Source organism: Stegodyphus dumicola, chromosome 5 (assembly GCF_044657685.1).
Source record: "Stegodyphus dumicola isolate Sdum_Otavi_A_Nest chromosome 5, ASM4465768v1".
NCBI lineage: Eukaryota > Metazoa > Arthropoda > Arachnida > Araneae > Eresidae > Stegodyphus > Stegodyphus dumicola.
Window position 1 is genome coordinate 112988413 of NC_140772.1, and position 17424 is coordinate 113005836.

The 17424-nt window shown below is 33.2% G+C and overlaps 1 protein-coding gene across 3 annotated transcripts in view; it reads left to right on the plus strand.

Annotated features, from left to right (window-relative positions):
* Positions 1–17424, plus strand: part of LOC118186346 (cGMP-dependent protein kinase, isozyme 2 forms cD4/T1/T3A/T3B-like) — a 210626-nt gene that overhangs the window by 140913 nt on the left and 52289 nt on the right. The window contains exon 1 of one of the 3 annotated variants that reach the window (XM_035356428.2): positions 9845–10843. The exons of the other annotated variants lie outside the window; for them this stretch is intronic. Coding sequence (XP_035212319.2) covers positions 10389–10843 — 455 coding nt within the window. The 5' untranslated portion in view covers positions 9845–10388. Of the gene's footprint in view, positions 1–9844; positions 10844–17424 lie in introns of those variants that run through there. 3 annotated transcript variants of the gene reach the window in all.

Below are 17424 nucleotides of genomic sequence, written 5' to 3' on the forward strand. Positions count from 1 at the left end.
GTGGATTTATTATTATTACTAGTATTATTTTGTAATATACAGTAGATTCAACAGTTTATACGAATATGTTTTTTCCATTTCTTATTTATTTATTTATTTTTTTAAGATATCGAACACGAAGACACAAATAATTTTATTATCGACAAATCTCAATACATGCACGTAATCTTTTTTGCGCATGCGTGACAAAAAGTTTCCCAAACTTTCTGTGTTATTTTTAGCTGTCAGCATTCGAAGGACACATTCGTGAATAGTAGGTATCTAAAAAATCTCTGTCACATCAAAATATTTCATCTTCTTGAGATGTCATCTTTTATTTGAAAAAAAAAAAAAGAGAAACCTCTCAAGCTTTTCTTTTTGTGTGCATAAGTGAATGGAGATCAAGGGAGGGAGGAGGAAGTGCGACATAACGTGATAAACGACTTCGCGGGGGCAAGGAAACGATTGGCTCAGTTTCCCTGAAGGTAATCTCAGATTGCAAGCAATACTTTCATGGCTTCGGGGATTTACGCCGCAGCTGACATACTTCATTTCTTAAATTTTAATTCTGGAATAGGACAACTGCTGTGGGAAATGTTAATTGTGCGTGAAACAGGTGAACGGCTGACAGCTTATTTGATGCCTTCGTGAAGAAACATGTAATCTTTGGAGTTCAGATACATGTATCTGCGAAATATCTTTTGTTGTTTATGTTTTGGTATAATGCATATGTAAAAGATCTATGTTTTGTATACGAAATAAAGAGGTTCTGGTAAAGCAGTTTTATGTAAAAGCTGTAAGCCTTGTTAATTTATTCGGATTTAATTTTTATAGTGCAATGCCTTAATTACTTGCCATTTTAGTTATTTGCCGCCGGAATCAAAGTATCCATCCTGTGCGCCCGCCACCTAAAGGAAAAAGGAGCTTTTATTAATTTATTTAGTGCCGCAATAAGGTTTTATTTTTCTAGCCGCTGGCTAAAGTGCTTGAAAATCTACCTTTCTAACCGTTAAAAGCTCTTTTATACTGTAAAAGTATTACCGTTTTCTTGCCGCAAGGAGAAGAGTTGTATGTGTACCTCTGTTGTGAGAATCTAATTTTAAAAACTCTATGGCAAATAATGAAACTTTGATGAAACTGATTGTCAGGATATTACTTTTCAGGAGACGAAAGACTGTATTTCCTCCTAAAATTTCACTGGATGTTGACCTGATTTATCCTTTCTCCGTTTCATCTTTGTTGAAAGTATTCACATTATTTTCAGCCGTGTTTCGTTATCTGTGTTATTCGCAATTAAATGTTTCTCCAATTAAAAAACGTGATACCAAATAAAAAAGGGGGAGGAATACAAGCATAGGAGAAATGCCGCTTTTAAGCTTTTTCCCTAGATACTCCTATCCGAGCTGCACGTATGTATTTTTGTTCATGCTTAAAGCACGTGACATTTGTCTGTTAAAGAAAGACTTTCTAAGCGATATTGTCTGATATGCATGTTACACATGGTTAAATCACGACAGTCGCGTGCAACTGGCTTTTTTTGCCACCAGCCTCCGAATTTTCAATGAGCTGCCATTTCTTCATTTAAAAACCTAATAGCATTTGAAATCGAGCCAGGTACTCTATGTTGGTCACAGAAGGCTATCCGTACACCTAACAGTTAAGGTCCGAATCCCGGAAAGTTTTGAACATTTAATATTATAATGTCTAGAAAGTGAGGACATTAAAATCCGTAGGCAACAAACAAAGCCCTCTTATAATAATGAAATGATAAAAATATGAGACATGATAAACCTCGATTCCATTCTTTTTAGTGATCTTGATTAGGACGGGGATGACCCCATTGTGGCAAACTCATACTTTTGCCCAAGGTTTTACTATAACCACAAATGCAGACCCTTCCTGATCATGATTATTCATGGTTATGCCCGCTCAAAACCTTAGGATTGACAAAGTACGATATTGTCTATATTAATATATTTTAGTGTAATGCATCCCGTTTCGTCGTAGGGCCACCAGCGGCCGAGCGGTAAAGTCGCTGAACGCTGGTAGTTCGGTTCCAGTTTTAAATCCCCCCGAACGGGCTGGCTGCATGGGCGTTTTTGTGATTTTCCCCATATGTAACGTGGAGGATAGCCATCGAGTGCTTTGCCATAATCAAATAAACCAAACAAACCCGTTTCATCTTTGTTGAAAATCGTCTTATTTCATATTCTGACATCTTGCACTTCCCTATCCTTTGCATAACATAATCATTTGAAACAGCGGATGTTGACTTGTAATGCTGTATGGTAAATTTTTTCAAAATAATTAAAGCATAAGAACATAAATATTGTCATTTTCGAGTTACGGTTTTTCACAGTTTTAATCCTTGAAATTTTGTACAAAGGAATGCTACTTTTTATTTTAAATGCCTGTCTTTTATTCTGTTGGCATGGAGACGGGCGAGAATTACGCTATGCCACGATTATTGTTTATTGACTTATAATTTAGACTCGCCTAATATTTGTATCTAAAATTGCTTTTTAGGTGATATGAGCACTTTTTTTATAGTTAGTTCACTTAGAATCTCGTATTGTGAATTACTAAATGAAGCAACATGAACTTTATGGCATACTTTGTACTCATAATCCTACTATCAGCTTAACTGCTTAGCTTTCAGGTTGCACAAATATCAAGTTAATTATCATGAGCACGAAAACGGGACAGGAGACATCTTACAAACAAATTCGCATGTAGTAATTAAAAATATTATTGGATGACGACTTGTGATACGCAGCATGATGTTCACTTGCAACACAAAAATTGGAGAGCTGCAAGACTGCATTCAGTTTTGAACTGAGACTCACTAGTATTTATTAATTAATTGTCCGATCACTAAATTCTTGGAAATATGCTTAATATAGAACTTCATATTGAGCTTTTATATACTAAGTGGCTAATCGTGGTCGGAAAATAGCACGAGGAAAGCGTGAAACCGCAGTCAATTTCAGCTAAGCATTTGCACATATTTTCTAGTATCACGGAAAGCCAGGAGAATAGAAAAGTGAATATATGAACTAAAAATTAAATGTTAGGAAATTAACGTAATTATAATTATCACAAGTTGACATAAATATTAGCATAAACGCGTATACAAAATTAATGAAAATTAACAGAATTATTAATAAAGTTCAATGTTTCTAAACAATGAATTTTAAGGTCGGCACCAGAGCCAATGTAACCGGCGCGGCCGGCAAAATTTTGGATTCTCCGAGCAAGGGAATTTAGAAACTGCAGAGACTACCAGATGGTGAAAAGCCTAGCCCCGTCTCTGGGTGACTTTTCGCTTAGAGATTGAAAATAGGGAAAAAGGATACAGAAATCATCAGTTGGAGTTTCTGAAACGACGCATAAAGAATAAAACGGAAGAGGATGAATGAATTCATACAAAACTTTTCACACATACTGCCTGCGAAAACTACGAATCTGCTTATTAAAAAATGTTTGCACATTTTCGTACATAATGTTGACGTTTAATTTTTAGAAATGTATTTTTAGACTGCAGAAGGAAGTATTTGCGACTTTTTGTGAACATTTGATGCATATTAATTTTTTTTGTCCGATGCGCTGACTATATTGCATGATTGATAAGCTTTGCGTCTTTAGAAGGAAGTCCGTTCTTCTGAAGCTGTGTATTATCTTGTAATTATGCGATTTTTCCTTAGCATTTATCTCTCACAAGAATTCAGTGAATAAATGAATAAAACTTTTCTGTTTTTAAATGGACATAGAAATGGTACTTAATTCTTTGCGGATATAGGGATTATTTATCCGCTGCGATGCGTGAAGCTTTGTATACCAAGATAAAAGAGGAAAGAAATGTTTTCCTAAATCCGCATTATTATGAAAAAGATATTATTTAAAATTTATTTTATGACTGGCTCGCGAATGTTTAAGATGAAATTGTATTTTTTCCCCTTCTTCTTTTGGTTGCCGGAGGGGATTTTTAGTTCGTTTGTCCGAAATTTGTTCTAAAACATTTCATTTAAGCTTTTGTTGGAAGCATTTGTCATCTCACCTGTGACGATCGCTCAAAATCGGACAACGCCCTGAGAGCCTGCAATTCCAAAACCGTTTCTAAAGTGTGTTTCTTGGTTTATTTATTTATTTTTTTTTCTAACACCTCATCTGGAATGCTTTATGATCTTCCAAATAGGAAGTAACTTGAAGAGGGAATAATTCATGGTTCAGATATTTTATAGAAATAAAGTAGGTCGACGGAAGGGTTATAGAGAATTGAATTTTATTTTTTAACTTCGTAAAAATGTTATGAAAATTTTACGAAATTTGCGTTCAGGAAATTATGCAAAATAAATGTCAGTTTAAATATAAACATAAAATTAACAAAATTCAAAGTAATTCGAGTGAACCAATATATATATATTGCGCTGTTTTAGTAACTAAATTTAATTCACTTTAAACAACTCATAAAATAATAATGACTTTTATTAAAAACCTGCTTAAAATTTTCAATACCATTGCTACAGTATTATATTATACTTAACAAAGAAGAGGGTCTAAGTTTAAAATGAACTCATGCGAAGGCGAAGTGGTAATAGTTATTGAGAATTTATGTATCTTCTACATACAATGACTTCTATTTTTTATTGCTCAAGTACTTTAAAAAAGAAGCTTGACAAACAGATGCAATCAATGTTACTTGCAGATACTCGCCTGACACTTGACTCTCTTGTTATTATCTGTTTACCTGTCGACTAAACTAAATTTTCGCAAAATAAGCAAACAGAAAGAGTGTTAACGCAACGGAACCCGATAACCCTGCAATTAATTGTTCACTAAATTGCTTTTATAAAAATCTGCTTTTTGCGAGGGTCATTTTCTAAGCAATAATCATTATATTGCAGAAGTAAGGATCACGCTTTTTCTAAAACTTACACGTGCAAGAATATATATATATATATATATATATATATATATATATTAAATCTTTTTATCAAAACTGGGGATTGGGTTAGAATTAGGGAAATTTTAGCAAATTACAGGATTCGGCCTTTTTTCCACAGCAGTCGTTCCTGTAATTATGAGTCAGGGTTTTAGGAAGAAGAAAAAAAATCACATCCAAGTGTCTGTTCTAAAGTAACAAACTATAAGACAAGCAGTCGTTTAGTAGTTCGCCGAAATCAACAACCAAAATCCTTTAACATAACTTCTCTGCTATATATACTATCAGATTAAATTAGCAAAGGAATTTTTCCTAACCCAGACAACCAGTCATCAGTGGTTTACAAGCCATCAATAAACATTTGGAAAGTGTGTACTGATTCTGGATAATTAACAATACTTCCTTATTTTTTCGAATTTTCAGAGAAATACCCTAGGAATTGCCGTGTAAATTGAATTCTCACTTATCAGTAAAAATTCAGTAACGAGTACATTTAGAGGACCGAAATACTTTGAACAATTCCAATTTTGCTCCCTCGTCTTTTTTTTTTTTTTACTTGTACCATGCTGAGTTTTCGCTCAAATATAACAAAACTTAAATAAAACATGATGAGATTCAAGAGAAACGCTAAATGGAAATTTTAAAAGATTGAATATTTGAGCAGATAGGAGCATTTAAAGAGAATATTTTTTTTTCTTGCGAATTTAAATACTAGCTGCTCACCGATGTCCAAGTATCTAAGATTATTAAACAATTCGTTCCCCGAACGATTGAGCGAGCTAGCTGCAAAGTTTCATTCTTTTCCTATTGGTAACGTGAAAATTAATCAGTGTTCCTTAAAAAATCATTCGAGAAGACTTCATTCTTAAGAAAGGCTGTCTTTAGGTGATTATTATAATAAATAACTTCATTTAAATGCTAATTAAATAAGTTGTGCAAAACAGCGTTGAATTAATCAAATCTAAAAATAAAAACTCCAAATAATTTTAAACTTGACAGATAGTTGGAACACAGGCCTGTTTTTATTAATTTTAAACAAAATCATATATTAGCAAGGCATAATTTTTATGAAAAGGCTGTAGGAATTTCGTGGGAATATGATCTAGGTTCCTGTTCTGTGAATAGCATTCTGTGGAACAATTCTGAGTTCCCCCGGGGGGGATATGTTTTAGATTATCTCGAAATGCTCAGAGGTTTCCTGCGCCTGTGCTCGATATTTTCATACTTAGTATTATCTAGCAGTTAACTCATAAAACTGTATTAAAAGTTTTGTTTAGAGAATGCATTACCAAATTTCATCAGCTTTTTTTATAATACATTAGATGTGTTATATTTGTTTCGTGCTTTATATGAAATAAAGAAAAGTAACACCAATTTTTCTCTATCATTTATTGCTGTAATGAAATTTTCGATAGTTTTATTAAAGCAAAATTCTAATGTTTCCTTCAATCAAAAGATAATGTAAAATCTCGTTGATAACGTTAACGTTTGTATGTTTCACAAATAAGTATCAGTGATAAAAAAAAATTAAATAAAACCAATTATATAGGTGCTCTGCATTGGTTTTTGATCCCTTCAATCCACGGAAATATTTGGCCTAACTTAAATTGCCAGCTTGGCATCGTCTTATTACTTGAGTAAAGGACGAAACACCTTCGTATTTATTTCTTAATTATTGTTCATTGAACGGGAGTTAGTTTGTTCCCCTTGAAAAGTCAACTAATTTCCGATCAATGGCAATGATTACTTGCTTTTAATTTAATTACTTGCTTTTAATTTAATTTCTTTTTACAATTTAAATTTTGTTATTCATGATTTAATTCAAGTCCCCGTTAAACATTTTTAACAATTTACATTCAAGTTACTTTAAAATAATTTTCGGAATTAAACTTACTAACTATAGATTCACTCTTTTTAGAATTAATCTTAGGAGCTAATATAATCAATATTTCTTTAGTAAATAAATTATACACACACACATATATATATATATTCCTGATTAAATGTTGAAAATGAGCAGTTCTGGGCGGAGTTTAAAACGCAAATCAAAAGCAAAAAAAAAAGCGATTTGGAAAACCATTTAGATGGTAGTCTAATTGGAAGCAAAATAGTCTTACTTTTGTTTCATAAGCAATAATTTGCCTTTTATAATTCTTAAATATTGACTGGAAAAAAAAACTTATGCATTTCAGTGAAGGGCAAAGTAATTTCGATAGCTATTGTTTTCTTGAGCTGTGCTGTTTCTCTGTCTGTCATAGAGGAAAATGTTTAGAGACGAGAACGTGTTTCAGTAATATTGGGTCACGTGATTGTAACTGATTTTTGTAAGCATCTCCAAATTCAGTTTCATTATATCCACGATACCCGTACTGCAGATCATAATTGAGCATTTTTAATAAATGGTTTTTACAAGTAGGAAGCATTGAATCCCGTATTTTTCCCTAATATGTAGAAGAATATAAGTAAACTTTTTTTTTCTCTTATGTGTAATATATGTATGCAGTATTTGTTAACTTTTAAAATAAAATTAATTAATTTTCAAAAGTTTAATAGGTTTTTTGAATTCCACATCTTGTCGCTGTGATTATGCACTATTAAAGAAGGAAATGCAAACCAGTCAATCTTATGCCCGCTAGAGGCCAATCAGTAAAGTCGCTGAACACTGGTAGTTCGACCCAAGTTAAACTCCTGACGAACAGGCTTGCATCGTTTTCTCCATGTGTAATTTGAAGATAAGCCAGTTTATTTTAAAACATCTTCCACGAATGCATAGCTTTCCTTAGTAAGATACCCGACGAGTCCTTTGCCGTAATTCAAATAATCCAGTCCACTTCTATTAACCTTGAAAACTGCTTGAAAAGCTTCATTAAGCCGATCTGGTTTCTGTCAGTGAACCAAATATTAATATGAAATTTTGCTTTATTGTGTAAGTTCGCCGTCTGTGGTTTGATTCGTTGGATTTATTATCTTTCGTATTCATGTATTTCGGCTTATAATATCGATGTATTTATTTAGAGTAAAAGGTTACAAGCTATTATTTCATCATAAATGTGAGTTGTAAATTGTTTCAAGGATAGGCCATTCAGAACGTCTTATTTTGTGACCATATTTGTTTCAGAGATAATTTTCAGCGAATATAACTCTTTGTTAGCATTTTGTGGTAGCTGATATTGGTTGCAAAGTGTATCGTATTCATCTTACGCACTTTTAAATTTAAGTAGAGTAATAAAAAATGAAATGTGCTGTAACATAAATTTTGTAATCATATCATTCGTTTCTATAATTTAAACTTTTACTTGCTGTTAGTACTGCCCTGATCGGTTATAGTGGCTGGCAAATTTGGCTGCTGTATCGTTAGGCCTGGCTTCGAATCCTGGAGAAGGAATGGATGTTTGTTAGTATCTGAATGGCATGGGGGGACTTAAAATGCTAGCGAGCTGAAAACCCTTTTGCGTGGTTTGGTGGCAGAAAAAGGGGATGAAGGATGGGATGGTCTCCATTAAAACTGGCACTACACCTGCACGACTCTCCATTAAAACTGGCACTACACCTGCTCTCTGGGATGCTCTCCATTAAAACTGGCACTACACCTGCACGACGAATCGTGAGATTATGATTTCCTGCCCACTTCTTCCTGTAGCTGTATGCTTATTATTACTCATTAAACGGCATGAAATTTTATAAATGTATTAAACTTCAAAGTTTACTTAGAAATTGAAATCGTCTCCCTTTTAATTCATTTATATTAAAACCGTTTAAAAAGTTACGGTGGCACTAACCTTTGACATTTAAACATTTTTATAGTAAGAAAATGTTTTAACCATAAAAGTTTTGTTCAATCGAAGGGGCAGAAACTAATTAATATGCATTGATAAAATAGGCAGAATTAAGAAAATTGCTACTTTGTGTTCAGCAACTGTTTGCTACAGTATGAAAGATACAGGTTCTCCAACGGCGTAATGGTAGCGTTTTAAGTTCTCAAAATTCTAAAATATAGTAAAGGAAAATAGTTTAGATTAGGTTACTTTACTATAGCATTGATCTCGAGAGCTGTGTTATAGGCGAACGTTTTGAATCTTGTCTTTAAGATACTTGGAGAGAAAAATAACAAACATTTAATACAGTTGCATTCAGTCACGGAAAGCCAAGTTCGCGATGGGCTACTATATTTTTTGGCTTTTCTTTATACTTGGCCATTGATTGGTAAGAAGGTAATAATATAGTGGGGAGTAGGAATATATGTTACGTACTTCGATCACGAAGAATGGGAGAAAAAGTAAAAATGGAAAAATGTAGAGCACATGGATGAATCCCTCTAATTTAGCAGTAAGCAATAAATTTGACAATGCACTTGTAACAACACCCAGTATACGTAGAGGGCGAGGTTAAAGAAGCTTTAAGAAAACTCCTTCAGCAGTCTTGTTTGTGTAGTATTTTACTGTTCCATGTAATCGAAGGGCCTGCTCATTTGGTTGTCTATGTCAACTGGTTGAACATAATTAAACTTTTAATTCCTCGCTATGAAAGTAACCGCTTCGTAGCAACCAGTTGCATATTTAATTTTAGCATTTTGTTATCATCAAATAATTTAATATTTCCCACAAAAAAGGGTGACAGATAAAAAAAAAAAAAAAAAAATGATACAGGTGCCGAATTTTGTGATATATTTTTATCATATTACGAATTCTGTCACCAACCTTCGTACTTCCATTACCTTCTCCTACACGAATAATTCATATCCGGCGGTATTTGCTGTTTCTATGAATCATCCCAGATTATGGGGTGAAACAGTGCCTCTTATCTTATTATTGTGATGCAAGAGATGTTCGTTGCATTTTTTTTTTCACCCATCCCATTATTCCTATGAGTTACTGATTTCTGTCCGTTAGCACCAAGCTGATGTGGATAAAGTTTGTTTTATTCCTCCACGCATCAATCGAAAGATCGGCAGTGGCGTGATATTTCTGTCTGATGCTGAAGCAAAGATCGGATGTCGATCATTTTTTCTTAGTATTTTGAGCTGATATGAATAAAATTGGTTCTAGTCTTTAGCACATCTTTCTTTAGCAGCGCTCTTAAATTCATAAATAGATAGGTTTGGGATGTTCCCCCCCTACAAAAAGCATATTAATTAATAAATTATTGTTTCTTGTGCTTTTATATAAATATTGATAGGGCTGTAATATAGATTTTTTTTTAACAAGTGAAATATATTGAACTGCATTGGAATGTTTTACTTTGGGTAACCGTTTCCCATATTAAGCCATTGGTAACACCATGATTTGAAATTCTTTTATCTCGCAGTTTATTCAGCTGGTACTCAGAAAGGTATTTCATTTTCGATTAAAATTTATTTTGTAATCGAGCAATTAATATAGTAGCTGACGCAATTAGCGCTCTGTTTTGCTACGAGAATTAGGGATTTAAAAACGGCATTTTGAAAGACACATCAAGTTTTTCGGCAACCATGCGTTTCCCCCGGCCGTTACGCTGCAGCGGGCCTTTGAGTTTCCTCGATCTCCGCACTGCGACCGCAGTCGGGGCCTACGCGTCGTTTGCTAAGGACGTGTTGCGGACGCTACTCTCATCACCAAAACTGTCAATGCGGCGGAACGTCGTTAGAACCCGACGCGTACTTATGTCCCATTTGTCGAACTTTTTGTCCCGTCCTCCAGTAGGTGACTTATTTACTATTGTTCATCGTCATGCCGATGGTGATTGTAACACAATATCTCCTACCGATGTGTTATGGATGTTGGTGTTTAGGAAGAAGGAGATGCTGGACTACGCCTGGAAGCTGGCGAAGGACGAGGTGACCCTGCATAAATTGGAAAATTTAGTTCGGAATAAAATATTATTTTATGTTGCTCATCAAGTTCATCAAGTGCTGACAGAATTTTGCCTCATGTGCAAACGTGATAGGTAAGTTATTCTCATTATTCGAATGAATCTTCTTACCGTAATTACTCGAAACCTAATTAGGCTACTGCCTCTTTTTTTATTTATTTATTTTTTCCTGTCATATTTTTTTACCCATGTTTGTAGTAAATTATTAGTTAGACGAATAATTTTTTAATGTATAAGAGATTTATAAAGTGGAATTTGATGTTCACTGATTTCTTGATTGTACGAAAGCGTATATCCATTGATTAAAATTTTTATTTCTGCTCATTCGATGCATTTATAGCAGGGATAATTCATTATGAATGGCTACCAATAAGCAAAAGGAACGTATGTATATTTTTGCTTTAGGATTGTAATATTGATTTTCTTTTGTATGACAACGTTCTGTAAAAAAATATTGATATTTAATCCCTTTAGATTTTATCACATATTTATGGTTTTAAGTTAAGTGTAATTTTTCTACTTTTTCTTTCCGTTTCAGTTTGATTTGAAGGACGCCGTGATGCCTTTAATTTTCATCATAGTTATGATTTGGCATCAAACAAAAGTTATCCTTTTTTTATTGTATATGTGTTTGTGAATGTTTAAGAAATACCTCCCCAGTGTTGCAAAAAGCATAGCATTTATAAATGTATGCTAAACCATTTCATTTATGCAAGAAAAGGCCTCCTCCCCCCCCCCCATAATTTTGAAATCTTTGTTGTTACTTTTCACGATTACGCAATACTGCATAATTTCTTTATGAATCAGTATCGACAGCTTGCAAGGGATATACTACAGGGTGTTTTTTTACATGGTACTTATAACAGCTTTGGATTTTGACAAGTGCGTATAAAAACAGTTTTAAAAAGCTTGAATTTAAAGGTACCATATTAAATCCTGTCATGTTGTATATATAAGTTACCGTCAGATTTTCTGGATATTTAGGAGAAATTTATTCTGATATAAAATATAAAAAAAAATTATGATATAAAAAATATTCTGATGTAAAAAATTCTGATATAAAAAGTCTTCTTCTTAAAATAAGAATTAAACCAACTGTGTATAATTCTGTACAAAATTATTTGCTTACTGTGCAACTAGTTCATTCACTGAAATCGAACGCGAAGTGACCGCCATTACCAATGTTTGGCGGCCTTATCCACGTGACGTTAATAAGCAGATGGTTGTCTTATTTTTAATTTGAATTGCAATTTTTTTTTCTTAATTATTACAAAAAAAATTATACGAACAAAAATTTCTTGCAACAATTTTTTTTTAATATTAGTAAATGTAAAGGCATCACTAATTTTTTAAAGGTATTATGATAAAATCAGTGTAAGCGAATTTTCAGTATAATTGTCTATTGGTAGTGATCAAGAATGAAACAGAAGTAGGAGCAGGGTAGCTGAAAAAAGAATTGAAGGATGTGTCGGTTAGGATGTAATGATTCATGTTGATGAGGCAACAAAAGTAAAATCTTGTCAACCATGCTTTTGACGTGTAAGCACAAATATCCGCAAAACAAGGAACTGAATAGTAGTATTAGAGTAGTTAAACTGTAACGGATTTAAAGCACATGAAAATTTTACTTCTACTAAAAATACAGTTATGTGGCGAATGCATTCAGCATACAAAGGGTCTGTATTTTCTTGCATGATATGCCAGTTATCGTTGTGAAAAAGAGATTCAGATTTAAGAGATGTTTATTCTTCATAAATTAACAAATTTCACAGTAGTGTTTAAATACTGATGCTTAAATAGATATAGGCTATAACTGTAAGCGTTCATATAATATATTGTAAGTAATAAACATAGTTACAAGTAAATTATGACAATTAATGCTACGAGATATAAATTACAGAATGTTACAGTTGTTACGATTTTTTTTAAACCATGTTAAGTATTCCAGTATAATAATTCAGATGGAGTTAGAAATAATATTTGTTCATAAAGACCTGAACAACTATACAGTGATTTTCAAGTTTCAGACCAAAGTTTATATGAAAGAAAGTTCAACATTTAGAACTATGTCATATGCCCAAAAATAATTGGAGAGTTTCTTTATCGTAACATGTATGTTTCTGTATACGTAGGTACAAATACGAGAGTATGTTTTTCGCACATTTTGCATCATGTTACAAATTGTGTTTTTTTTTTTTTTTTTTTTTTTTTTTCTTGTTTTGCACTGGAAAATTTTGATCGATAATTTTCGTTTAATTAATAGTTAATCACTGTCTCAACAAATTGCAAAGTCTTTTTCCTTTTAAAATTCATTTTCCCCCCTCTTTCTTTATACATGCAGCAGGTTCTTTTGTTATAATCAGCCGCACAGATTATGAATTCCGACAGTACTTGTCTGACTGGTTTTTGTAAGGTCACCCAACTATACACCCAACTATTACACCCAACTATAGCTAAATTGGCAATAATGCAGATACAAATATATCTAAGAATCATTCGTGATTGTGAGAAACCTTGAAAAAATTTCTCAGGCGCTGGGCATCTTTAATTTGTTAACTTTGTTTTACTTATTAATGAATAAAATACAATTTTTACGTTTAATATCATCAATTATTGAGGAATTGAATAATTTGAAATATTTGTTTTTATAGTTTACTACTAGTTTTAGAAAATTGAAATTATTTATTATAATTTTCAACTGAATTATATGTACGTACGTATAGAATGAGTTAATTGATTTAATCATATAAAAATAATTAACAATATTAAATGCTTGCATCATTTTTAGCTCAAAAGGGTGTTAGCCCAGAAGGGCAGTTACTCTCGAAACTGCATTTTGCGTTGAATCACTTGAATGCATCACTTTTCAAATTGTTGCCACCAAATATTATCGCCCTGTATTTAAAGAAACTAATGAAGAATCTGCATCAATGTATGTATGTTTCTCGCATTGTGATAACGGTACCTAGAGTCATCAAATTTTGAATAACGTAATCCTCCACCCGAACATGAGCACCTGGAAGCCCGAATTTGGAATTTGATTTATTGCCTATTTCATATTTTATAAAACTTTGACGAATTTTTTATTAAAAAACTAAACGATTTCAAAGCAAGCAGTGGCAACACTATAGAGAAGAAAACATTTATCTCCAGCGCGCAAGACTGTCTATCGGAAATTCTAAAGATATGCTATTTTTAAATATTTTTAGCACAAAGATGGCGCTAGCCCAAATGCTCTCGAAACGTGTATGTGTCTGTAAATGGGGGGGGGGGACTGTTTGTGCGTAATATAAAATCTGACAGCTTTTCAGATTTTGTTTTAATTAATTTTTTCCCTTTACTTATAAATTCGAGAGGAGATGAAATTTACTTAAAATTAATAATGAATGTAATCAATTTAATTATTTAAGTGAAAAAGAATTAAAATAATTTTTGTTCTCGGTCCAATACAACATTCACTTGTTGCAAATGGACAATAAATGTACGATTAATTAGTTCACTGAGAGCTAGACCCGCAGGTGTAGATTTTTTATGATACAAGATGCTTGCGAATTAGATGAATGCTATACAGAATGCATGTGGGGGTACTCTACTAGCAGCTTTAGCTTTTGACCTTCGTGAACATATATGGTAAAATCGTCTACTAAGGTATGAAATAAGTTAACTGAAGCGTCTTTCTTTTAAAAACTGACAGTTGGGAATCTTGCACGCAGAAATATTAATATAGTTTCTGGTATAGGGTACAAGCTATACCAGCACTTCTGTAGTACGATAGGTAAATGAAGTATTGCTGTACCTAGCTAAATTATTAAGCTTCCGGTCCCAGTATTTAACTTCAGTAGTGGAAGATTGCTCCTCCCCCCCTCTTCTCGTATATCACCAATCTCTTAAGGGGATTTCGGCTCTCCGTGTATTTTGAGTGCTCCCTTGCCACACAGACACCATATGCCTACAAACACTCATGCTTCTCTGGTATTCGAACCCAGTCTGTTTGGTACGGTAGTCAATGTCATTAACCACTATCCCGTCCGTCTGGGTGTCTATAGTTTTTGGTAGAGAATAGTTATAAAATGAAACACTTGGAGGGGGTGGTCAAAGTTTAGATCACACGATACGCGTATCCAAAATTAACCTTGTGCGGCCTTTCTCATTTGTTGATCTCGCTGAATTAAAAGATTTGTTGAATCGTATCCATGCTGAACCCTGTATGTTCTGCAAAAGTTGAATGTCCATTATAAACTGTTTCCTAGCAACTTAGCAATAAGTACGGTAAAAAAGATAGACATGTATTACCAAAACTTACTAATCTGATAAAAGACAAGGTTTTCGGAGTGCACTATTCTTTCAGCTGATAGCAGGCATATAAATTTTGACAGTCATAAGCAATCAGCTCAACGGCTGAGGATAAGCGAAGTTTCAGAAAGTGCTGTAATGCTCATCTGTGCTCCAAAGATGCTCATTAAATGTTATCACCAACCATTAATTTATCCTTAGGGGCAAAATTACGATAACAGATCAATATTGTGCATGGTCAATGTTCTACGGCAAGCAGTCGAAAACTGCACATTGAGCCGCCGCTGAAAATCACGAAACAGATAACCATCTGGAATGCAAGACAGCAACTGGACGTTTTCAGTCTTGGAACGTCAACCTTCCTACCCCTCCATCACTTGGGTGTTTTTTATTATAATTTCTCATTTAATATATTAATGAGGCTGAAGACTTCATCATGCTCTCCAGATGTATGCTGAATAATTCGAAGATAAACAGTTAACAATTAATTCAACTGTTGGTAGCCGGTATATTGATGCTGTTGATGATTGGGGCTTTGGTTAAATACTTTTCATCAATCTTTCTTTTCCATCCATTAACAATTTTATTAATCCTAAAAGTAAGTTTCAGATAATTTTTTTTATAAAATTTAAGACAGATTAATTTCTGTTTAAAATTTTAAGTTATCCCCCCAAAATACAGTACTAACTCTGGTACGAATGCATACAAATATAACCATATGTTTCAATTTTACGTAAATTTTATACTGGCCTAGTAGATAAGATGATCGAACCCCTGCAATTCGCTACACTTACGTTATTTAAAACACTTATTTTCGCCCTCTTTTTTATTCCCGATGGTTAAATGAGCTAGCTGTGTAAGGTTTTCATGGTTTTCGTATGTATAATATAAATGAAAGCTCAGCCTCTCAAAAATAAATAAATAAATAAAAAATAGATATTAAAGAAAATTATCTCGGGAAAGTTTTTCTTTGGATCCCGATGAGGGCAGGCGCACTTACTAAAATTCCTAGGAGTCTTTGCAAGTCTTCGGTGAAGTGTCTGTCCTACAAGCAAATAGGCAGTTGAACATTTTGCCAAGAATATCTCATTCTTGAAAAATTTTCGTAAGCCCGTGTGACGTAAAGAGAACAATTAATTTATATGAGAGACCAGCTTTTAGTTGTTTCAAGACTTCTCCCAAATGTCATTAAATGCGTAAAACTTAAATTAATGCTAACATGTAATAAAAGTAAAAAATGCTATAATAAATATACAGTTTGTAGAAAGCAAAAATAACGTTCTATGCAATGTAATTGCACCATCCAAAATCGACGTAGGTCTGCTTAGTAATTGTGATGATTGATGGTATAGGCTGAGTCATCTGAGATCCTTATTAAATGAGAGAGGGAAAGAGGAATCCAGTTTCGTGTTCGTCAGGTCCCTACATCTACTTAGCACTTTTTGTATTTGCTTCGATGTAGAAGGTCGAGGATTCTCATCAACTGGGGATGTTCTGAAAAGCTTAAAATATGGCAATATGCTAGACTGTAATATATTTATTTCATTCATTTCTTCTTCGCATTTTGCCTTCTATCATGCGGTTATTCGTTGGCACGTAAAACATTAAGTGCGCGATAAATTTGCGTGCTTTTACCAGAATTTTGCCATATATTCTATTATTATTGCTGACAAGTATAATAAGTTCTAAAATATCTGAATTTTTTTTTAGACGGCGAAAATAGGTACTAATACAAATCATTGTAAAAATGTGTAAAATGGCGTTAAGCGAATTTCCGCAAACCATAGGACACACATTTTAAGGCATACATGTATGTATATGGGTGTAATGTATGCAGAAACTTTTTTGTAGAAGAAATTTTTATTTATTTGTTTATTATATCATTCAAACGTGTTGTTTCTAATAATTTAAGACACTATTATTTTATTTCTAATGTACTGTTCAGAGTAGTCTTTTAAAAGAATGATGTTTCTTTTAAAACTTTTTTAAAATGTGTTTTATGTTATTGGTGTGAAAGTAAAATAAAATAGAAAATATTGTTATTTCACCTTTGTTACACAGTCCTGTTTGTAATCGCTAACCTAAAATATCTGATTTTGCAGGAAAATGTCTGAAATATATTCATTTCGGAATTGATCAATTGGAATAATTGAAACGTACGTTACTAACTCACAGGACTGAAGACTTGATAAGGCCCTAAACTATTTGAGATATGGGGCCAATTGTAAGGGATATGGGGCAATTTTTTTATATGGAATACGGAACAACTTTCGGAGGAGTCCCTAAGCTATAGTTTGTACATCAATCCGGTACTGCGGACTCACACTTAACCCTTCGCTATATCATATATATTGCGTTGTAGT